The sequence below is a fragment of the Procambarus clarkii genome, chromosome 58, assembly GCF_040958095.1.
Source record: "Procambarus clarkii isolate CNS0578487 chromosome 58, FALCON_Pclarkii_2.0, whole genome shotgun sequence".
Taxonomy (NCBI): Eukaryota; Metazoa; Arthropoda; class Malacostraca; order Decapoda; family Cambaridae; genus Procambarus; species Procambarus clarkii.
In genome coordinates, this window is record NC_091207.1 from 18,673,446 (window position 1) to 18,698,445 (window position 25,000).

Consider the following 25,000-nt stretch of genomic DNA (forward strand, 5'->3'; position numbering starts at 1 on the left):
GTATAATCCGTATAATCAAAGGTCGTATGATCCGTATAATCAAAGGTCGTATGATCCGTATAATCAAAAGTCGTATGATCCGTATAATCAAAGGTCGTATAATCCGTATAATCAAAGGTCGTATGATCCGTATAATCAAAAGTCGTATAATCAAAGGTCGAATAACCAAAGGTCGTATGATCAAAGGTCGTATAATCCGTATAATCGAAGGTCGTATAATCCGTATAATCAAAGGTCGTATGATCAAAGGTCGTATAATTCGTATAATCAAAGGTCGTATGATCAAAGGTCGTATAATCAAAAGTCGTATAATCAAAGGTCGTATAATCAAAGGTCGTATGATCAAAGGTCGTATAATCCGTATAATCGAAGGTCGTATAATCCGTATAATCAAAGGTCGTATGATCAAAGGTCGTATAATCCGTATAATCAAAGGTCGTATGATCAAAGGTCGTATAATCAAAAGTCGTATAATCAAAGGTCGTATAAACCGTATAATCAAAGGTCGTATGATCAAAGGTCGTATAATCCGTATAATCAAAGGTCGTATGATCAAAGGTCGTATAATCAAAGGTCGTATAATCCGTATAATCAAAAGTCGTATAATCAAAGGTCGAATAACCAAAGGTCGTATAATCAAAAGTCGTATAATCAAAGGTCGTATGATCAAAGGTCGTATAATCCGTATAATCAAAGGTCGTATGATCAAAGGTCGTATAATCCGTATAATCAAAGGTCGTATAATCAAAGGTCGTATAATCAAAGGTCGTATGATCAAAGGTCGTATAATCCGTATAATCAAAGGTCGTATAATCAAAGGTCGTATGATCAAAGGTCGTATAATCCGTATAATCAAAGGTCGTATAATCAAAGGTCGTATGATCAAAGGTCGTATGATCAAAGGTCGTGATCAAAAGGCTATCATTATATGCTTCTATCCTCCACCAACAAGCTAGTTACTCAACGGTAGAGCCTAATTAGTGGCACTGTATGCTCACCTTCTGAGGCACTGTGGCACTGTATTCTCACCCTCTGAGGCTCTGTGGCACTGTATTCTCACCTATTGAGGTTCTATGGCATTGTATACTCACCCTCTGAGGCACTGTGGCACTGTATACTCACCCTCTGAGGCTCCGTGGCACTGTATACTCTCCTTCCGAGGCTCTGTGGCACTGTATACTCACCCTCTGAGGCACTGTGGCACTGTATACTCACCCTCTGAGGCTCCGTGGCACTGTATACTCTCCTTCCGAGGCTCTGTGGCACTGTATACTCACCCTCTGAGGCTATTTGGCACTGTATACTCACCCTCTGAGGCTCTGTGGCACTGTATACTCACCCTCTCAGGCTCTGTGGCACTGTATACTCACCCTCTCAGGCTCTGTGGCACTGTATACTCACCCTCTGAGGCACTGTGGCACTGTATACTCACCTGAGGCTCTATGGCATTGTATACTCACTCTCTGAGACTCTGTGGCACTGTATACTCCCCTTCTGAGGCACTGTGGCACTGTATACTCACCCTCTGTGGCACTGTATACTCACCTGAGGCTCTATGGCATTGTATACTCACTCTCTGAGACTCTGTGGCACTGTATACTCCCCTTCTGAGGCACTGTGGCACTGTATACTCACCCTCTCAGGCTCTGTGGCACTGTATACTCACCCTCTGAGGCACTGTATACTCACCTGAGGCTCTATGGCATTGTATACTCACTCTCTGAGACTCTGTGGCACTGTATACTCCCCTTCTGAGGCTCTGTGACTCTGTATAATCACCCGGCTACCACAGACTACCCCCCTCCCCACCACCACCACCTCACTTAGAGAGACTGGATTCAGAAGTAATTAGTGAGCGGCGGACCATTCATATGCTCTCTAGCCGTGGATCAAGTGATCAAGTGAAGGGGAAACACAGAGGTCTCCCTCACACGGGTTTACCAAACACCGAGGTCTCTCTCTTACCTGAGTTTACACAGCTGTCTCTCAACTGAGTTTACCAAACACAAACTCTTGAGAGCTCATAAAACCGCTTCATCTCAATGTCTCTCCAAACCACCGCTGTGACTCCATTTCCCCCAAAATATTACTCTTTCCAGAACTCTCCGATTGCGAAGAGATCTTTTAATTTAAGTAATCAGAGCATGACTAAACATGAATGCTGGAAGCTGCTTAGTTGAACCAGCATAACGTGGGGAAGGAAGTCACTAGAGATTTCTGCAAAGGAAAATGAGAGGATGTTGTAGTTGTTATAAATTCGCTACCTGGAACATTAAAATTCCAAGTATCACGGGCTATGGTGAGCCCGCAGTGCCTTGAAAATGAGAGGAGGAAGATGTTGCCATGGTGATCACTACCTTAGTCTTCAGGGAGGCTGAGAGAACTATCAATGATGCTCACTTGAATCTTCATTTCAATCACGACTCAAAGAGTTTTTTTTAGCATATTGCGAGAAACAGAAATAATGAGTTTTACGAACCACACTGAAGGAGGCATCAAACCCCTGCCACATCAAAATAGGCTAAAAAAAAATATAGAGCCCAATCACATCCGACCCGTGCATGGGTTCGAACCCTGGATTCCCTGTCTGTAAGTCGACATCGTTGACCACTGTCCTATATTCTTAGGGAAATCAAAATATAAACATGAGTTACAAAATTTCTCAAAATAATGAATAACTCGCGAATTGAGAATCAAATGTTTTATCTAAGCTCCAGCTAACTATTTCACGAAGCTAACTGTTGCACGAAGCTAGCTATTGCACGAAGCTAACTATTTCACGAAGCTATCTATTGCACGAAGCTAACTATTTCACGAAGCTAACTATTTCACGAAGCTAACTATATCACGAAGCTAGTTATTGCACGAAGCTAACTCTTTCACGAAGCTAACTATATCACGAAGCTAGTTATTGCACGAAGCTAACTATTTCACGAAGCTAACTATATCACGAAGCTAGTTATTGCACGAAGCTAACTATTTCACGAAGCTAACTATATCACGAAGCTATCTATTGCACGAAGCTAACTATTTCACGAAGCTAACTATATCACGAAGCTAGTTATTGCACGAAGCTAACTATTTCACGAAGCTAACTATTTCACGAAGCTAGCTATTGCACGAAGCTAACTATTTCACGAAGCTATCTATTGCACGAAGCAAGGCGTTTTAAAATTTACTCAGAAAACTGTCAGGGGGAAGCGACTATGCGACAGCACACAGGGACACAAAGGCACAATAAAGAGTTGGATTACCAACCAAGCAAATGGATCACCCATTACAGTCTATGGAGTGGAAGACATAGCGAAAGGGAGATCCCCCAGAATTCAATTCCCTACCAGGACAGAATGGGTTATGATCACCTTCACACACACACACACACACGCACGCACACACACACACACACACACACACACACACACACACACACACACACACACACACACACACACACACCAGAAGAAGAGAAGACGTTTCGGTCCATCCTAGACCATTAACAAGTCGACTAATGGTCCACGACGGACCGAAACATCGTCAACTCTTCTTTTTCATTTATGTGGTTTGATCATCACGGGTTCGTTTAACCTGATACTTCTGTTCACCAATCACTAAAATAGGTACCCAGAGGGTAGACAACTGGTGTAATTTACATCCTGTGGAAGATCAGTACCTTGACCTATGGGCGTATTCTTGATAACCATACATACACAATTCCTGTCCCCCTACGATGGGAGTTATCACGCTCTATGGGGAGGACGAGACACGGAAGGTAGATTACCTGGGGAGGGAGGAAAGACTTAAGACAGGATCTCCACGTAAGCTAAGAGGACGGGGGAAGTCAAAAATCATTTAACAGGAAGTTAGCCGGACCGAAAAGTTAATTTTCGAGCGGTGGGGTGGTATTGTGTGTGTGTGTGTGTGTGTGTGTGTGTGTGTGTGTGTGTGTGTGTGTGTGTGTGTGTGTGTGTGTGTGTGTGTGTGCTCGTGTCTGGGTGCACCTGAGGGCATCTGTGTATATCTGTGTGCATTTGTGTGTGCATCTGAGTGCATCTGTATGCATCTGTATGTGTATCTGTGTGTCTGTGTTTGCATGTGCCTGTGCTCACCTAAAAATACTCGAATAATTCTGCTTGCAGGGGTCGAGTATTAACCCCTGGGCCCCGCCTCATCAACTGATGATAACACCCAAAGCACTAACTACCACCTCTCCACTTTGATGACCTAGTACGCTCAGAAAATTTGTGTCAGTGTTGAAATTAGGAATATGAAACCCTGTAAATGGAGCAGTTATTACTCTGATATTGACAAAAGGAGAAAACCTTTCAGAGCAACAGAGCTCCTTGAAAGAACCTCACAGAAAATAAAAAGGTAAAGCCACAATCTGGTACAAGGGGTTATATAACAAAAATTACGACTATTCAGATATAAACACCTGGATATATATATATGCACGAAATAAATACCCCCAAACGTGATAAGTTTCAAGACTTTCACCTTAGCAGGAGATAAAATAAGAAATAGTGAAATGTGGCACGTTTGGTCCGTGGAGTTTATTTTGGGGAAATGCTGTTTCTGCAGCTGTTGCTGCTGCTGCTGTTGCTGCTCCTGCTGCTGCTGTTGCTGCTGCTGCTGCTTCTGCTGCTGCTACTGGTGCTGCTGCTGCTGCTACAGCTGCCTGGTCCCTTGCGCGGGAAACCTGATTCTGGGGTATGACTTTACGTACATTGTGAGCGGACGTGAGGGGGTAACAATGTTCCTGTCTAACTAGTGCCGACAACCTGCATACCTTCCAGATATTTTTTCTACCACAGACGACAATGGAGTCCCTCCCTCAAAGAGCCGGCTGCTGCGATACCCGATCAAAATACAAGTGAAAGCCGATGACTCTTCTCTCACACATCTGCTTCTTGCTGACTCTTCACACACACCTGCTTCCCGTTGACAATTCTCTCACACACCTGCTGACACCTACCTTGATTTGCCACTTCGTAAAAAAAAATGCACATTCTGTACCCTAAACAACAACGTACAAACCCAAGCAACCCACCTAACCTTTGGAAAATCGCTGCCTAGACACCACCCAACCTTCCGGTGTTCGAATCCTTGCCAACACGGTCGTATTTCGTAACAAGCTGACGAGACCGTTTTAAAACGCGACGTTCTAGTTGAGATGACAGGTTTGCTTAGTCGGGAAATCAACAATTCCCCTTTGCAACACTGCAACACACACCTGAAAATAAAAAAAAAGGCCTTCGTCTTCAAACAGGGACAACAAAGGCTTAGCTACAATACAAGCGTTCCTGCTATTTTATTCCAGCCTTTTGAACATACTGCATGGGAAATCCTCGCGCGAAATTACAACATTTCTCCCGATAACATATCTTTCCCGTCGTTGGCTATCCTTTCCACTGGTGTGTCTCTCGTATATCTCCTTCTCTATGGCTCCCATAGCTCTTCCATCCCTATTCTCCCTAAGGCTTCTCTCCCTCTCACGTTCCCTCTATTTATATACGTCCTTTGGGAGGGAGAGGGAGAGGGGCTTCTTCTTCCTCTCTTGGTCCTTATATATGTACGTTCCTGTGCTTCCTGGATGGGTGTTCGTGGGGTTTATTGTGCTTTTTTAAACCCCTACAGTCAGCTGTTATCATTCCTGGTGGTCGTGCATATGTTCTTGGGTTTCAATGGTGTATAGTAGGGTGTCTGTCTGTCTCTGTCTGTCGCTCGCTCTCTCTCTCTCTGTCGCGCTCTCTCTCTCTGTCGCTCTCTCTCTCTCTGTCGCTCTCTCTCTCTATCGCTCTCTGTCGCTCTCTCTCTCTCTCTGTCGCTCTCTCTCTCGCTCTCTCTCTCTCTTTCTGTCGCTCTCTCTCTCTCTGTCGCTCTCTCTCTCTCTGTCGCTCTCTCTCTCTCTGTCGCTCTCTCTCTCTCTCTCTGTCGCTCTCTCTCTCACTCTCTCTCTCTCTCTCTCTCTCTCTCTCTCTCTCTCTCTCTCTCTCTCTCTCTCTCTCTCTCTCTCTCTCTCTCTCTCTCTCTCTCTCGCTCTCTCTCTCTCTCTCTCTGTCGCTCTCTCTCTCTCTGTCGCTCTCTCTCTCTATCGCTCTCTCTCTCTCTCTCTCTCTATCGCTCTCTCTCTCTCTCTCTCTCTCTCTGTCGCTCTCTCTCTCTCTCTCTCTCTCTCTCTCTCTCTCTCTCTCTCTCTCTCTCTCTCTCTCTCTCTCTCTCTCTTCATTCATTCATTTTTAAGTGTGTGTTTACTATTTGTGTTTTTACGGGGGTTGAGCTTTGCTCTTTCGGCCCGCCTCTCAACTGTTTACTAACTATTTTTTTTTCCACACCACACTCACACACACACCCCAGGAAGCAGCCCGTGACAGCTGACTAACTCCCAGGTACCTATTTACTGCTAGGTAACAGGGGCACTTAGGGTGAAAGAAACTTTGCCCATTTGTTTCTGCCTCGTGCGGGAATCGAACCCGCGCTACAGAATTACGAGTCCTGCGCGCTATCCACCAGGCTACGAGGCCCCCTCTGTGTGTGTGTGTGTGTGTGTGTGTGTGTGTGTGTGTGTGTGTGTGTGTGTGTGTGTGTGTGTGTGTGTGTGTGTGTGTGTGTGTGTGTGTTGATGAGTGTACTCACCTAACTGTATTGCCTATAATGCCTCCAAGACCGAGCTGTGTCTCTTGGGCTCTGGTTTTTTAGCTATTTGGTGTTTAATGCGATGATTCCCACTCCACTACATATATGGTTACCATAAGTGTCGACTACCTCTAGTGTGTACCCATTTTTCTCACTCGCTAAAGGCTAAAACAGGAGTTTCCTTACACCACTATGGCTCATCTGTATCTCTAGTTCCCAGTCTTGGTCTCGCATTCTTATCTTGCGCCTCATAAACAATTCGTACACTAAACAGTTCGAACGTAAACAATTCGTACCCATTTGTCTGGTGTAATTATGTACGATTTATTGAACAAACAGATGTGGGATCGTTGGGTTGTTTCAAGTGTAGCCTAGACAGGAGTGAATAGGAAATGCCTCGTACGGAGAAATATAAGGTTCCTCATATGGGCCCATAGGAGCTGCCTCGTATGGGCCCATAGGAGCTGCCTCGTATGGGCCCATAGGAGCTGCCTCGTATGGGCCTATAGGCCTTCTGCAATTGACATTATTCCTGTTAATGTATTAATCTCTGGTGTGTTTTGGTGGTTTTCTCCGCAGCGTGAGTGAGAAGTGGGGCAGCCCACGGTTCATCGCCTACTACAGCTTCCCGCGCACTACTGACCCCGTCACCGGCATCAAGCAGAGAGGAGGCACCAGGATGGAGTACACAGGTGCGTGTGTTGCTACACCCCAGGTGAGGTGTTGAGGGGTGTATACACCAGGTGTTCTGAACACCCAGGTGAGGGGGGGGAGGGGTATATACACTCGGGGTACGGTGTTCTGAACACCCAGGTGAGGGGGGAGGGGTATATACACTCGGGGTACGGTGTTCTGAACACCCAGGTGAGGGGGGAGGGGTATATACACTCAGGGTACGGTGTTCTGAACACCCAGGTGAGGGGGGAGGGGTATATACACTCGGGGTACGGTGTTCTGAACACCCAGGTGAGGGGGGAGGGGTATATACACTCAGGGTACGGTGTTCTGAACACCCAGGTGAGGGGGGAGGGGTATATACACTCGGGGTACGGTGTTCTGAACACCCAGGTGAGGGGGGAGGGGTATATACACTCGGGGTACGGTGTTCTGAACACCCAGGTGAGGGGGGAGGGGTATATACACTCGGGGTACGGTGTTCTGAACACCCAGGTGAGGGGGGAGGGGTATATACACTCGGGGTACGGTGTTCTGAACACCCAGGTGAAGGGGGGGAGGGGTATATACACTCGGGGTACGGTGTTCTGAACACCCAGGTGAAGGGGGGGGGAAGGGGTATATACAAGTTACAGTGAATGCAGTATACCCAAAAAGCATATTACAACATGCGAATTATGCAACTCATCTAGTGTACCAAAGGTGTACCACGGTAAGACCAGCTGAGGTACACAGGTACACAACGGTATGATATCAAATCAGGGACAAGAGTGGATAGCATTGATATTTTGATAGTCTTGTATAGCCACTAAGCACGCATAGCGTTTCGGGCAGGTCCCGAACTTATCAGATCATTTTAAGTAGGTAATTTCTAGCTTAACCTTCCTATCGCTCTTGTTTTTATATGGGAATGAAACTGATGTAGTTCCTTATAATAGTTGCTAAAACAACTACACACACACACACACACACACACACACACACACACACACACACACACACACACACACACACACACACACACACACACACACAAATGGAATGCATTAGGAAGTGATGTGGTGGAGGCTGACTCCATACACAGTTTCAAGTGTAGATATGACAGAGCCCGATAGGCTCATGAATCTGTACACCTGTTGATTGACGGTTGAGAGGCGGGACCAAAGAGCCAGAGCTCAACCCCCGCAAGCACAACTAGGTGAGTACAACTAGGTGAGTACACACACACACCCACACACACACACACACACACACACACACAGTTTAATCTCACAAACTGATAAAAAGAGAAGAACACCAAAGCCAGGTGTGTCAGCAGGTTGGTGTCAGGGGGGCTGCACACACCTGAAGACCCAGCAAGTCAGGTGTGTAAAGGGGATAAGCGAGACGAGAGTGTAAGTGTGGAGCCAATCATAGGAATATTAATTAGAAGGAGGGAGGGGGGGATTACTCCCAGTATACCTCCCCCACCCCTCTCCCATTATTCCAGGGGGAGAGGTATACCTACAAGTGTAGCACCACTATCACACCTGAAGTATACCTTCAAGTGTACCACGATCACTATCCCCCCCCCCCAAGCAAGTGTACCGTCACCACTACACTAGGCCAAAAGTGTACCTACAAGTGTACCAACCACCACTATACCCAGATTAGGTGTACCGGTCATATTTATATATAAAAAAATCCTCTTACAGCTATTTAAAAATCTCATCTCGACGTAATGAAGGCGGCGTCTGAGCAAAGGGCCAGAGTCCTGCTCACAATTTTCAAAAGCAAAACACGTTTTAGGGCTAAGCCAGGACAAATCAATGTATTTAAGCCTGAAGACATGAAGGGAGGGAGGTAGGTAGGTAGGTAGGTAGGAAGGTAGGTAGGTAGGTAGGTAGGTAGGTAGGTAGGTAGGTAGGTAGGTAGGTAGGTAGGTAGGTAGGTAGGTAGGCAGGTAGGCAGGTAGGTAGGTAGGTAGGTAGGTAGGTAGGTAGGTAGGTAGGTAGGTAGGTAGGTAGGTAGGTAGGCAGGTAGATAGGTAGGTAGGCAGGCAGGCAGTCAGTCAGTCAGTCAGTCAGTCAACCAACCAACGATAAATAAAGCTTCGTGAATGAGAAAACAACAGCAAACACCGGAGAGAGAGAGAGAGAGAGAGAGAGAGAGAGAGAGAGAGAGAGAGAGAGAGAGAGAGAGAGAGAGAGAGAGAGAGAGAGAGAGAGGGGGGGGTTGTGGAAGGTCTACCAAGACCTTCCACAACCCCCCCGCCCCCCCCCCCCCAACCAAACTGTAATTCCGCTGTTGATGCAAACCGCTTACCGAAGCCACTTTGCGATCAATTTTTCATTACATTACCAATGGATTAGCCTCCCAAAACGTCTCCGTCGGAGCGAAGACCTTTAAAGCTGTGAGCCTCCCGTGTGTATGTGTGCAGGTTTGGGTTAGAGAGGATTCGAACCTGCATGCAGGCTCCATCTACACGCTTTCCGTTCATATACCGAGAATGTGAAAATACTGAAGTCTGGAACCTCGGGGATTGAACCCCAAATCCCTAAACTCTGAAAGGCACCACACACACACACACACACACACACACACACACACACACACACACACACACACACACACACATTAAACTCCAAACTCGGTACAAATTTTAAACCATAATTCATTACAGTTTCCAAAGTCCCCCAAACTGTACTTCCACTGAAATTATGAAATCAGTTTCAATCACAACAACTTTTCCTCGCCTTTCGAGCATAAAGTTGAGCAGTGAAAACAACCCTTATGTAAAAATTCGTCTAGCCTAGATGTAATGCTAGGGGCCTCAGAGCCCTATCCCCTCCTGTTTGTACTCTCCCAATTTGAGAGAGGTTTCGAAACACATATATCTAATCGAATGGAAATATTAATAATTTGATTAAATCAATGATCAAATTATTAAGTCAAATTAATTGTTCCACCTTAAGCCTCTCATCAGACTAACAGACAGATCCCAAAGAGACAGATCACTGAAGGACAGATCCCAAAGAAACAGATCACTGAAGGACAGATCCCAAAGAGACAGATCACTGGAGGACAGATCCCAAAGAGACAGATCACTGGAGGACAGATCCCAAAGAGACAGATCACTGAAGGACAGATCCCAAAGAGACAGATCACTGGAGGACAGATCCCAAAGAGACAGATCACTGAAGGACAGATCCCAAAGAGACAGATCACTGGAGGACAGATCCCAAAGAGACAGATCACTGAAGGACAGATCCCAAAGAGACAGATCACTGGAGGACAGATCCCAAAGAGACAGATCACTGAAGAACAGATCCCAAAGAGAAAGATAAATCAAAGACTAACAGACAGATATCACAAACAGACAGACATCACAGACCAAAACACATACCTATAAAATTCCAAACGGTGCAATTCCATCAAGAATAATAATAATAAAGTCTTAAATTCACTCAACACAGGATAAAACTGAGACTTTTTGGAAAAGTCTGAAGTGAATGTTAATTGTGAGACCTTTGGCTTGATAATATTGCTTCTTCGTCACTTAATAAAATGGTAAGAAATACGGACATTAAAACACTGAGGTGAGAAATGAGTGTTGTGATGTGTTAGTCTGTCTGTCTCTCTCATTGTGTCTAGCCAATGGTTACCTCAGCCTCATTGCTTTGCATTTCTTGGAGTTTAACTCTTCAAACACCCTATTTGAACCATTCTTGCAGTTGGTTCGGATCTTCCTTGCTAGAAGCTGAGATTTTTGCTCTTATGATACTGTATACGAGAGATTTGATGGAGTGTCTTCGTTAGTGACAAACTGAAAGGTAAAATGTGTGTGTGTATTTACTTAGTTGTACTTACCTAGTTGTGCTTGCGGGGGTTGAGCTCTGGCTCTTTGGTCCCGCCTCTCAACTGTCAATCAACTGGTGTACAGGTTCCTGAGCCTATTGGGCTCTATCATATCTACACTTGAAGCTGTGTATGGAGTCAGTCAGCCTCCACCACATCACTTCCTAATGCATTCAATTTGTCTACTACTCTGACACTGAAAGAGTTAATGTGTGTGTGTGTGTGTGTGTGTGTGTGTGTGTGTGTGTGTGTGTGTGTGTGTGTGTGTGTGTGTGTGTGTGTGTGTGTGTGTGTGTGTGTGTTTGTGATATGAGGTGAAGAGGCGGTGTTTGTGAGGTAGAAAAGAAATCAATGAGGGAAGAGCCCCAGGCGAACAGAGACTTGGATCACGACACCTCTCCACTTCAATCTTTCTCCCACCCCACGTCAATACTCCCATGGTGAACCGAGACTCCCCCACCCCCAAGCAATGTCAGAACCCCCCCCCTCCCCCCTGTGGTGGCTAAGGTCAGCCTGTCTACCACCCACACCAACAACCACCCACCTACCACACCCACTGCCTATTACACCCACCACAACCACTCCCAGCTACAAACCTCTCACGTCCTCTACTGGATGAAAATCAACCATCAGATGCAACCATGCAGAGGACACGATGCTACAAGCCTGAAAACAGGTGCAACCATGCAGAGGACACGATGCTACAAGCCTGAAAACAGGTGCAACCATGCAGAGGACACGATGCTACAAGCCTGAAAACAGGTACAACCATGCAGAGGACACGATGCTACAAGCCTGAAAACAGGTGCAACAGACCAAACAGACTTGTCAACAGACCTGTCAACAGACCTGTCAACAGACCTGTCAACAGACCAAACAAGACCGAGGCAGCAGAAGAAGGAGTCAAGAACCTTCCGTCCTATCAAACCCACATTTGACTCATCCAAGATTACCAATATGTCCCAACAGTCTTAGAGGATCACATTTTGCGTTCCTTGAAGATGGCATTCTAAGGGCCGCCCTGGGAACCATTAACTGGCCGCAGGTAGTTATATACAACACTGGTTCACACCCACACACGAATGGGTAGGAAGGGGGGGGGGAGGGGAAGAGTCAAACGGGGCTGTTGTTTCTCAATGTGAATCATGTCTCAAGATGTGAAAAATTCGCTGACAGCAATTGTTGAAGAATTTGATCATTTGATCATGAAGATAATATATGGTGTGGGGGGGGTATATTTATCTCTCTCTGTCTCTCTGTCTCTCTGTCTCTCTCTCTCTCTCTCTCTCTCTCTCTCTCTCTCTCTCTCTCTCTCTCTCTCTCTCTCTCTCTCTCTCAGGCTCCACACCTTGGCAGGTTCAATAGGACCTATAGTCCATTACCATTCCTAAATAAGTATTCCAACCTAAAAGCTGCTATCCTGCATCAGCTAATCGCTATCCTAACCTAGCAACTAAGCTATTTTGTCTCATCATTAGATATCAACTTAATTTAACACTACATCAAGCGTATTAGATATAGGGTGAAGCTGCGTATCAGAGCCTTGATATAGTCTTTTGACCTTATTTCACACGTATCTGCTTACTCTGAGAAGATATTCCAAATTCCAGTCATCCCATGAATGAGCTTACGCCATAACTTAAGGCTGAGCGCCTTAAGTTGTGGCTTCCAACCGCTGCTTGTTCACGGCCCAAAATGGAAAAAGTTTGAGAATATTGGCGTTATACATGCCAGTATGACTGCAGACATCTCTCACGTGGTGTTAAGGGCTCCGATGCACTGAATAATTCAACTGGGAGAGTGCTGTGAGTTTACACAAGTGCGAGAGTAGGCCAGAGTGAGTTGAGTGCTGAGGAAGGGAAGAAAGGTACAGTTAAAGGTGATGGAGGAGTCAGGAGAAGGTCCGGGGCATTCACTGCACGCAGTGCCGTAATTGTTTTGTAATTGGGTGGCACCCAATTGTGATCTGGCATCTGGCACTGGTGTGACCGGGGGGGAGGGTGGTTGTTAGTGTGTGTGTGTGTGTGTGTGTGTGTGTGTGTGTGTGTGTGTGTGTGTGTGTGTGTGTGTGTGTGTGTGTGTGTGTGTGTGTGTGTGTGTATGTGTGTGTGTGTGTGTATGTGTGTGCGAATGGGATTGAATAAAGTTTGTTAGATATAACCCAACATTTTTATGCATAACTATCTCTCTCCCCCCACTCTCCCCCCATCTCTCCTCACTCTCCCCCCATCTCCCCACAATCTCCCCCCCCCCCCACAGCCTGCGACTGGGTGTACCAGGACGTGCACTGCACCAGGAGAGGTGACTGCGAGATCACGTCACCTGGTTTCCCAGGAATGTATCCGGCCCACGTCCGCTGCCGCTACCTGGTGGTCATGTCTAGTCCGGATACAGCAGGAAATGTCACCTTTCTCACCATGGATCTTCACCCACAGTGAGTCCCCTTCCTAACACACCTCCTCCTCCTCTTCCCTCTTCTTCCTCACCTCTTTCTCATTCTTCCTTCCGCCTGAAGATCCTCTTTACGGCCGTGTCAGGACCGAGAGCTTCTGGTGGTCTATTTCTTCTCGCGTTTTCTATCGTCCCACCTTTAATGATTCCCATTTTCTTTGCATGTTCCTCAAGTTGTTTCAATAGATTCCTTTCGAAATTTTATTTATTTTCACTCTCTATGTGTTTCTAAATTGGTCAAAAATCACTCTGTCGCTAATTCTTTCTAGAGTTTGATTTTCTATTTCAAAATTTTAATATATCATTATTTTGCTATTTCCTTTGCCCCAAATCGTTGTTTTTTGTTTCTTTTGGGCTTCGGGGAAAAGGAACGGAGTTTGCTTATTGCCGAGCCGGGGTTCGATCCCCGAAGGTCCAAGTAGTTTAGCACCGTTCCTTCACAGACGGATGAAGGATCTATTCATCAATTAATCAATTAATCTGTCATCATAACCCAGAGCTTACTTTGTCCTTATAACTCCTAATATGATTTTGTGACCCATAACGTCCCAATCAGACCTTTCTGACGTCCCAATCAGACCCTTCTGACATCCCAATCAGACCCTTCTGGCGTCCCAATCAGACCCTTCTGGCGTCCCAATCAGACCCTTCTGACGTCCCAATCAGACCCTTCTGACGTCCCAATCAAACCCTTATCATCACAATCAGACCCTTCTGACGTCCCAATCAAACCCTTATCATCACAATCAGACCCTTCTGACGTCCCAATCAAACCCTTATCATCACAATCAGACCCTTCTGACGTCTCAATCAAACCCTTCTGACGTCCCAATCAAACGCTTCTGACGTCCCAATCAGACCCTTCTGACGTCCCAATCAGACCATTCTGACGTCCCAATCAGACCCTTATCATCACAATCAGACCCTTCTGACGTCCCAATCAAACCCTTATCATCACAATCAGACCCTTCTGACGTCCCAATCAAACCCTTATCATCACAATCAGACCCTTCTGACGTCCCAATCAAACTCTTATCATCACAATCAACCCTGACGTCAATAATCAACACCTTTAAACATCAAAGATAAATATGTACTCAATTACCATACTAAGTCAAACATCAGGGAATGTTCATTAACAAATTTATAAATTTAATTCTAAACAGGAAATATCAAATGTATTTATTTAATTAATACATATTTAGAGTTAGTTTCATAAAGAGACAGTAATTGGTGGCACAATGTTATTACTTCTCCCCTTGTTTGACAACGTTAGTGGAACATGAATAGAACCAGGAACCCTGAATAGAACCAGGAGCTTGAATAGAGCCAGGAACCTGAATAGAACCAGGAACCTGAATAGAACCAGGAACCTGAATAGAACCAGGAGCTTGAATAGAGCCAGGAACCTGAATAGAACCAGGAACCTGAATAGAACCAGGAACCTGAATAGAACCAGGAGCTTGAATAGAGCCAGGAACCTGAATAGAGCCAGGAACCTGAATAGAACCAGGAACCCTGAATAGAACCAAGAACCTGAATAGAACCAGGAACTTGAAGAGAACCAGAAACCTGAATAGAACCAGGAACTTGAAGAGAACCAGGAACCTGAATAGAACCAGGAACTTGAAGAGAACCAGAAACCTGAATAGAACCCAGGAACCTGAATAGAACCAAGAACCTGAATAGAACCAGGAACCTGAATAGAACCAGGAACCTGAATAGAACCAAAAACCTGTATAGAACCAAAAATTTAAACAGAACCAAGAACTTAAACAAGAATTAAAAAAAAAATTCAAAACAAAAAGTCTGATTGAATCCATTAGCAGGAGAGGAAAAAGATTAAATTTTGGCTGTGGGTAAATCAATTACCAACACACACCACGCATAGTTTTGTGAATCAGAAAGAGATAGATAGATGAGCCGATATCTGATTTCCCATCACACATACTGAGTGGCCATTTTTTTTTTATCTATATTATCATATCATTTTTATCAGTTACTTGATAATGGCTATATACTCTGTCTATTTCCTCAATGGACAGAGTTTCCTCAAAACTCAAACTTTTTTCCGCCCCCACTGGGAATCGAACTCATAACCTTTGGACTACGAATACCGAGCGCTGTCCACTCAACCGTCAGGCCCTCTTTGAAGGGACCTTAATAGGGCAGACTTCATCAAGTATTTCCAAAGTCTCCAATTTCGAAACCTGTCCATCTTTCCTCGATCGAGGCGGCTAAATATACTTTCATTAAACAGTTAACGAGCTTATCAACATCTAAACAGCCCAAGGTTGTTACGGCAATAGACAACCTCGTAATCAATGTAAACTAAGCCGTTATAGTCGAGAGAAGATGTAGAGGTTTCGTTAGTGGAGGCTTAAGTGCTCAATGAATATTGACCATAGTTGACTTCTTCAGACTCCTTAGCACTCACCGGATTTGGAGAGAACGCTGCGAGGATTGTAGACGACTTCGGAAACTGATTGTACTTATCTTAAGTTTCTAATGAGCCGATCTGCATTGTTTGGTTTCTCTGGGCGTTTAGCAGGATTCTCGTTCGAGGTATCCGAGGTAACCAAATCAATTACAGATTTGATTTGACCAATAAATGTATATTAGGTATCTAAATCTATAAGTCTATAATGCACTGTAAATAATTATCATGATTATCTTGTGTAAACCAACGCAATTATCAAAAAGATATACATTAATTAATAAAGTTTCTGAATTTGAAATTTGATATTGTGAGAGGAACTGCTGCCTACTGGAGTGAGGTGGACTTCTATCTATTGGAGTGAGGTGGACTTCTATCTATTGGAGTGAGGTGGACTTCTATCTACTGGAGTAAGTTGGACTTCTATCTACTGGAGTGAGGTGGACTTCTATATATTGGAGTAAGGTGGACTTCTATCTACTGGAGTGAGGTGGACTTCTATATATTGGAGTGAGGTGGACTTCTATCTACTGGAGTGAGGTGGACTTCTATCTACTGGAGTGAGGTGGACTTCTATCTATTGGAGTGAGGTGGACTTCTATCTACTGGAGTGAGGTGGACTTCTATCTACTGGAGTGAGGTGGACTTCTATCTATTGGAGTGAGGTGGACTTCTATCTACTGGAGTGAGGTGGACTTCTATCTACTGGAGTGAGGTGGACTTCTATCTACTGGAGTGAGGTGGACTTCTATCTACTGGAGTGAGGTGGACTTCTATCTACTGGAGTGAGGTGGACTTCTATCTATTGGAGTGAGGTGGACTTCTATATATTGGAGTGAGGTGGACTTCTATATATTGGAGTGAGGTGGACTTCTATATATTGGAGTGAGGTGGACTTCTATCTACTGGAGTGAGGTGGACTTCTATCTACTGGAGTGAGGTGGACTTCTATCTACTGGAGTGAGGTGGACTTCTATCTACTGGAGTGAGGTGGACTTCTATCTACTGGAGTGAGGTGGACTTCTATCTACTGGAGTGAGGTGGACTCCTCCCTACTGGAGTAAGCTGGACTCCTCCTGCCTACCCCTTCATGGTTGTCATTAAAGAAGATTCCCACCCCACAACTGTATCACTAAACTCTAATTGCCCGTCACACACTCTCAATTTAAGCTTTAAGATTCGACAAAACGGCTGTGGTATTGGAAACTCCCAAACTACGAAATGGAAGAAGTACCGGAAACTTTCAAACGTCCACTAAAGTACTTCTAGATACTTTAAAAGGAGCAAAAAATATAATGAGAGGCTCAAATCGCACTCCTCATAATGTTCCTGAAGCATATAAGTGTGAGTGTCTCTCACTGACGGTCTCACTTACTCCAAGTGTTACTTTACTTACTCCAAGTGTTACTTTACTTACTCCAAAGTCTTTCCGGAACCTGGAGTAATGCACTCCATCTCTTTTCCCTCCAAGAACAGAACAAAATATATGGCTGTTCTTCAAGGAATACGAACGGTTGTTCAGATCAAGAGACAGGAACAGTTCCCTGGTGTTTGGACAGGTGAATCTCATTGATGAATGGACAGGGACAGTTCCCTGAGGTTTAGACAGGTGAAGCTCATTGATTAATGGACAGGAACAGTTCCCTGGTGTTTGGACAGGTGAATCTCACTGATTAATGGACAGGACAAGTTCCCTGGTGTTTGGACAGGTGAATCTCACTGATTAATGGACAGGACAAGTTCCCTGGTGTTTGGACAGGTGAAGCTCATTGATGAATGGACAGGGACAGTTCCCTGATGTTTGGACAGGTGAAGCTCATTGATGAATGGACAGGGACAGTTCCCTGGTGTTTAGACAGGTGAATCTCACTGATTAATGGACAGGACAAGTTCCCTGATGTTTAGACAGGTGAATCTCACTAATTAATGGACAGGGACAGTTCCCTGATGTTTAGACAGGTGAATCTCACTGATGAATGGACAGGGACAGTTCCCTGATGTTTAGACAGGTGAAGCTCATTGATGAATGGATAGGGACAGTTCCCTGGTGTTTGGACAGGTGAAGCTCATTGATGAATGGACAGGGACAGTTCCCTGATGTTTGGACAGGTGAAGCTCATTGATGAATGGACAGGGACAGTTCCCTGATGTTTAGACAGGTAAAATTCACGTTATTGTGTCTGATATATATTTGTTGTTTATAATTATCGCAAATATTATCATTACTGCAGTGGTGTTATCGCGATACTGCCTGTCGCCAGAGTTTAATAAATCAGTATTGCATTTATACATTAATCAACTGCCCGGGTTGAAGCTTTTATAGTGTTATCTTGAGGTTCTTGAGATGATTTCGGGGCTTTAGTGTCCCCGCGGCCCGGTCCTCGACCAGGCCTCCACCCCCAGGAAGCAGCCCGTGACAGCTGACTAATACCCAGGTACTTATTTTACTGCTAGGTAACAGGGGCATAGGGTGAAAGAAACTCTGCCCATTGTTTCTCGCCGGCGCCTGGGATCGAACCCAGGACCACAGGATCACAAGTCCCGCGTGCTGTCCGCTCGGCCGACCGATGTTAGAGCAAAATTGTTGCAATCAATTATTTGATTACATATTGGCGCTCTTGACTAGACCTAAGTATAGTTAGACAAGTTGTTTTTTGACTACGTACGTTGATTTAGAAGATTGTTTAGATGACAGACTATACTGTCTAGTCCTTTGACTAGGCCAGCTTGGCCTAACCAGCAGCGTACAAACCCAAGCAGCCCATCTAACCTATCGAAAGCGATGCTTAGAAAACGTGAATATTACGGCGCTTTACTCATAGGATACATTTCAACGGACTGGTCGATTACGTATAAAATATATGCGACGATTTAGTCGACACGACGGGTTGCTGGATGTGAATGAAGCACCTGCTTGAGTCGCACATTTCGTACACTGATTGACAAGTGTTCGAAATACGAACTATTACCAGGCTGGAATAGGTTCCTATTTTGCACGATTAATTCACGTTGAATTGTTGCATGACTGAAGGAGAGAGAGAGAGAGAGAGAGAGAGAGAGAGAGAGAGAGAGAGAGAGAGAGAGAGAGAGAGAGAGAGAGAGAGAGAGAGAGAGAGAGAGAGAGAGAGAGAGAGAGAGAGAGAGAGAGAGGATTAGATGAATGTAAATGAATGACCGGGCGTGAGTATAACTTTTGAGAATGACAGAATACTTTATATACTTTATAAAGTATAGCAACAAGTATACTTTAGTCCTGTACATAGCCCAGGACTCAGGTAAACTCACAGTATATATATACCGAATCACGGGGCAATATATCCCAAGTTATACACCTGTGAAAACAGGAGAGTATGACCCTACTCTCCTGTAGAGAGTAGGGCCTCTCTCTCCTCCTACAGGCTCTGCCTACTCCTACAGGCTCTCCTCCTACTCCTTCTACAGGCGCTGCTCCACCGACTACGTCGCTATCTACGCAGGAACCTCCACCTCCTCCCCCCTCATCGCCTCCCTCTGCGCCTCCGACAAGAGGACCATCTCATTTTCGGGTCCAAACGTTCTACTGGATTTCAGGTAGGTCCGCTGGAGAGCACCAGAAACCTGAGATGCTGCTAGAACTTCTTGAGAACTCCAGTCGCTAGTGGTGCATGAGAACCAGTAGCGACTGGAAGCCAGGGTCTGGAATCCAGGGGGTTCTCATGGTAGGAGTCTGGAAGCCAGGGGGTTCTCATGGTAGGAGTCTGGAAGCCAGGGGGTTCTCATGGTAGGGGTCTGGAAACCAGGGGGTTCTCATGGAAAAGGTCTGGAAGCCAGGGGGTTCTCATGGAAAAGATCTGGAAGCCAGGGGGTTCTCATGGTAGGGGTCTGGAAACCAGGGGGTTCTCATGGAAAAGGTCTGGAAGCCAGGGGGTTCTCATGGTAGGGGTCTGGAAACCAGGGGGTTCTCATGGAAAAGGTCTGGAAGCCAGGGGGTTCTCATGGAAAGAGTCTGGAAGCCAGGGGGTTCTCATGGAAAGGGTCTGGAAGCCAGGGGGGTTCTCATGGTAGAGGTCTGGAAGCCAGGGGGTTCTCATGGAAAAGGTCTGGAAGCCAGGGGGTTCTCGTGAAAAAGGTCTGGAAGCCGGGGGTACTCACGATATTAAATTCTAAGTTCTTGCACTGGTTTCTAGAAGGCAAAGGGGTTCTTCCGTTGGGCTTTGGAAGGTAAGGGGGAGTTCTTTTATTGGGTTCTAGGAGGGAAAAGGGATCTTCAATTGCGTTTCTGGAAACAAGGGGGAGTTCTTTCATTCTTGTAGGGTGTTCTTCGAGGCAAAATTGGCTCTAATTTTTGGTTGGTGGAGGTAAATGTGTTTAATCTGTAGGAGTTTAGAGGCGTGTTGGGTTCTAACTGTGGGTTCTAACTGTGGGTTCTAACTGTGGGTTCTAACTGTGGGTTCTGACTATGGGTTCTAACTGTGGGTTCTGACTGTGGGTTCTAACTGTGGGTTCTAACTGTGGGTTCTGACTATGGGTTCTAACTGTGGGTTCTAACTATGGGTTCTAACTGTGGGTTCTAACTGTGGGTTCTAACTGTGGGTTCTAACCGTGGGTTCTAACTGTGGGTTCTAACTGTGGGTTCTAACTGTGGGTTCTAACTGTGGGTTCTAACTGTGGGTTCTAACTGTGGGTTCTAACTATGGGTTCTAACTGTGGGTTGTAACCGTGGGTTCTAACTATGGGTTCTAACTGTGGGTTCTAACTGTGGGTTCTAACTATGGGTTCTAACTGTGGGTTCTAACTGTGGGTTCTAACTATGGGTTCTAACTGTGGGTTCTAACTATGGGTTCTAACTATGGGTTCTAACTGTGGGTTCTAACTGTGGGTTCTAACTATGGGTTCTAACTATGGGTTCTAACTGTGGGTTCTAACTATGGGTTCTAACTATGGGTTCTAACTATGGGTTCTAACTATGGGTTCTAACTGTGGGTTCTAACTGTGGGTTCTAACTATGGGTTCTAACTGTGGGTTCTAACTGTGGGTTCTGTGGGTTCTAACTGTGGGTTCTGTGGGTTCTAACTGTGGGTTCTAACTGTGGGTTCTCTTTCTTCCCCCCGCTGGAGCAGTTCTGGACCTCGCAGCCCGCCATACAAGTACAGCGGCTTCCACGCCGCCGTGGACTTCACGGGAGTGGTTGGGCTTCCTCATCCGGAACCCCTCTCGCCCACCGCCCCCCCTGTCTCCCATACACTCAGTGAGTCCTTACACACTCAGAGACGCTCATACACACACTCAGGACGTACACACACACACACACTCAGGACGTACACACACACACACACTCAGGACGTCCATAGACACACACTCAGGACGGCCATACGCACACACATACACACACACACACACACACGATCCTAACCCTCTGATTTGTTGATTCACGGCCAAGCCTTCCAGAGGAGCCGTTAAGACGTATTAATAGAGCGGGCTGGTGTTTGCTGGCCAAGCTGGCCGAGCTGGCCGAGGTGGAGCCCGCTTCCCTGCACCCACCAGATAACCAATTGTGTCAACTGGCCGGTATTTGTCCATGACCAACCACAGTGGTTGTTACTGGCCGGCTATTGCTGGCTCCAAGACGCTGTCTAAGCTTATGGATCTTGAGTAGCGTTGACCAGACCACACACTAGAATGTGAAGGGACGACGACGACGTTTCGGTCCGTCCTGGACCATTCTCAAGTCGATTGAGAATGGTCCAGGACGGACCGAAACGTCGTCGTCGTCCTTTCACATTCTAGTGTGTGGTCTGGTCAACATACTTTAGCCACGTTACTGTGACTCCTCGCCTGAGTAGCGTTCTCTCACTCCCTCTCTCTCTCTCACTCCCTCCAAACGTTTCACATAATATCTGATTTATTTCCATGTTTTGGTGAGAATTTGGCTAGGGAACTGGGATTCAGGACTGTGACCACGGGAGTGGGGATAGATAGGATAGATAGGTTGTGTGTTAACTCGGAAACGGCCGTCTTGGATCCGAGGCTATCAGTTAGGGCAAAAACAGAGACCATTGTCAGGAGATAAGAGACAAGTGCGTAGTGGTTTAAACGGCCATTAGTTCCCACAAAGTAGTCATTACTCCCAAGGAGTTGAACCCTCCACCCAGGGAGGTATATGCTCCATATAGGACTAGTGTTATAAGGACACGCTCCCCGACAAGGGAGCGTATATATATATATATATATATATATATATATATATATATATATATATATATATATATATATATATATATATATATATACACAACTTTAGAACACTTTCCCACCAGGAGACTCGAACCCTAGCCAGCACAGAAGCCTTCCAGCAACTGGCATAACAGGTACGCCTTAACCCTCTCCGCCACCTGCTCAGACCCTTAAAAGAGATGGTAATTTCGGAGTATTTAAATACACCAAATATATATATATATATATATATATATATATATATATATATATATATATATATATATATATATATATATATATATATGTATATATATATGTATATATATATATATATATATATATATATATATATATATATATATATATATATATATATATGCGAACAAGCCTGAATGGTCCCCAGGACTATATGCGAATGAAAACTCACACCCCAGAAGTGACTCGAACCCATACTCCCAGGAGCACTTCTGGGGTGTGAGTTTTCATTCGCATATAGTCCTGGGGACCATTCAGGCTTGTTCGCATTTGTGTTCCTCACGTGTGCCCCAAAGAATGAGGTGATTTGGTGAAATGCTATGCCCAAGATTACCATCCGAGTTGCCGTCGAGGAAGTGGCTCAAATAGCCTCGGCTATCACTTCCTTTGACGGCCGTGATGGTCAAGTGGATTAAGGCGCCCTGTAGTTACCAGTTGCGTTGCTCCTGGGAGTATGGGTTCGAGTCACTTCTGGGGTGTGAGTTTTCATTCATATATATATATATATATATATATATATATATATATATATATATATATATATATATATATATATATATATATATATATATATATATATATATATATATATGCGGAAAATCCACAGAGAAATATGAAATGAGGTGAACGTTTCGGCTTTGTTAAAGCCTTTGTCAACACCAGACTGACTCAGTTTGGTGTTGACAAAGGCTTTAACAAGCCGAAACGTTCACCTCATTTCATATTTCTCTGTGGATTTTCCGCATAAAATGATCAGTGTTTTGTGATCGTCAATTGCATATATATATATATATATATATATATATATATATATATATATATATATATATATATATATATATATATATATATATATATATATATATATATATACACATATACATACAAAATCGTGGAAAATAGTACCATATCATTAAACAGGAACATCCAGAATTCGAACTTGCTCCCCCCCCCAAAAAAAAATATATATAAGACCATAATCCTACCAATCAAGCCGTCGATGCTCATAAGGATCTTAGAAGTACCTCATTACCCAACAATACCGTAGGTAATATATTTCCTTCTCTTGAATAATCGGGGATTGAACTCAAGCCCGCAAAAATATGAAGCCGTTTCTCTATCAGCCAGGTCTTCTTCTTCCCGGAAATACTGAAGACCGAAGAAAGTTTCGAACCACCATTTAATATATATATATATATATATATATATATATATATATATATATATGTCGTACCTAGTAGCCAGAACGAACTTCTCGGCCTACTATGCAAGGCCCGATTTGCCTAATAAGCCAAGTTTTCATGAACTAATATATTTTCTCTATTTATTTGTTTATGAAATGAAAAAGCTACCCATTTCATTATGTATGAGGTCAATTTTTTTTTATTGGAGTTAAAATTAACGTAGATATATCACCGAACCTAACCAACCCTACCTAACCTAACCTAACCTATCTTTATAGGTTAGGTTAGGTTAGGTAGCCGAAAAAGTTATGTTTCGTTAGGTTAGGTAGGTTAGGTAGTCGAAAAACAATTAATTCATAGAAAACTTGGCTTATTAGGCAAATCGGGCCTTTCATAGTAGGCTGAGAAGTGCGTTCTGGCTACTAGGTACGACATATATATATATATATATATATATATATATATATATATATATATATATATATATATATATATATATATATATATATATATATATAATTTACTCTCCAAGACACAAAAGTTCAACAACAACTGTCTCGACGAAAACACGAAACACACACGTTTTAGATGATTGAAAAAATATAGGAAAGTTTCGCTTCGCTCTGCGTTTTGTATATAAAAAATTTAGATATCGTTTTATTGAGGGAAGGATCTGTCATGGCGGAGGGGGAGAGAGGGAGAGAGGGAGAGAGGGAGAGAGGGAGAGAGAGAGAGAGAGAGAGAGAGAGAGAGAGAGAGAGAGAGAGAGAGAGAGAGAGAGAGAGAGAGAGAGAGAGAGAGAGAAAGGGAGAGAGAGAGAGAGAGAGAGAGAGGAAGGACACAGGTGCACTGAAACATTCATCAGAGCATCGTTGCTTCCCAAAAAAAAATGTTCTTACCTGAGCGAGACTTGTGCTTCATCAGCTCCCGACCTGTGAATGGACAGAAAAATTTTAGGGCGTTAGAGAAATGCTTATTGAGTGCCTGGGTTTTGTAGTGTAAATATCTATAAAGTCTTGATCAGCAAAGTGCAACATTGAATTAGGTAAAATAGAAATGTTCAGGTGTAGATCCACACAATACCTGTCACTTATTCCATATTTGGGTTGATTGCTCTCGGTCCCATGTCTTCACTTTAGTATATCTACCTTAATACCACACACCTGGCTCTTGACACACACTGTGTAACCCTTCATATAGTCTAGGGCAACTGTATAAATGTCCAGGTACCTTAATACCACACACCTGGCTCTTGACACACACTGTGTAACCCTTCATATAGTCTAGGGCAACTGTATAAATGTCCAGGTACCTTAATACCACACACCTGGCT

General features: G+C 44.4%; 1 protein-coding gene across 1 annotated transcript in view; it reads left to right on the forward strand.

The window, feature by feature from the left end:
- The window catches only part of LOC123767937 (uncharacterized), a 214,217-nt gene that overhangs the window by 162,116 nt on the left and 27,101 nt on the right, over positions 1-25,000 (forward strand). Inside the window, exons 7-10 of the mRNA XM_069306626.1 lie at positions 7,213-7,325; positions 13,405-13,579; positions 19,475-19,603; positions 21,133-21,260. Coding sequence (XP_069162727.1) covers positions 7,213-7,325; positions 13,405-13,579; positions 19,475-19,603; positions 21,133-21,260 — 545 coding nt within the window. The remainder of the gene's footprint in view (positions 1-7,212; positions 7,326-13,404; positions 13,580-19,474; positions 19,604-21,132; positions 21,261-25,000) is intronic.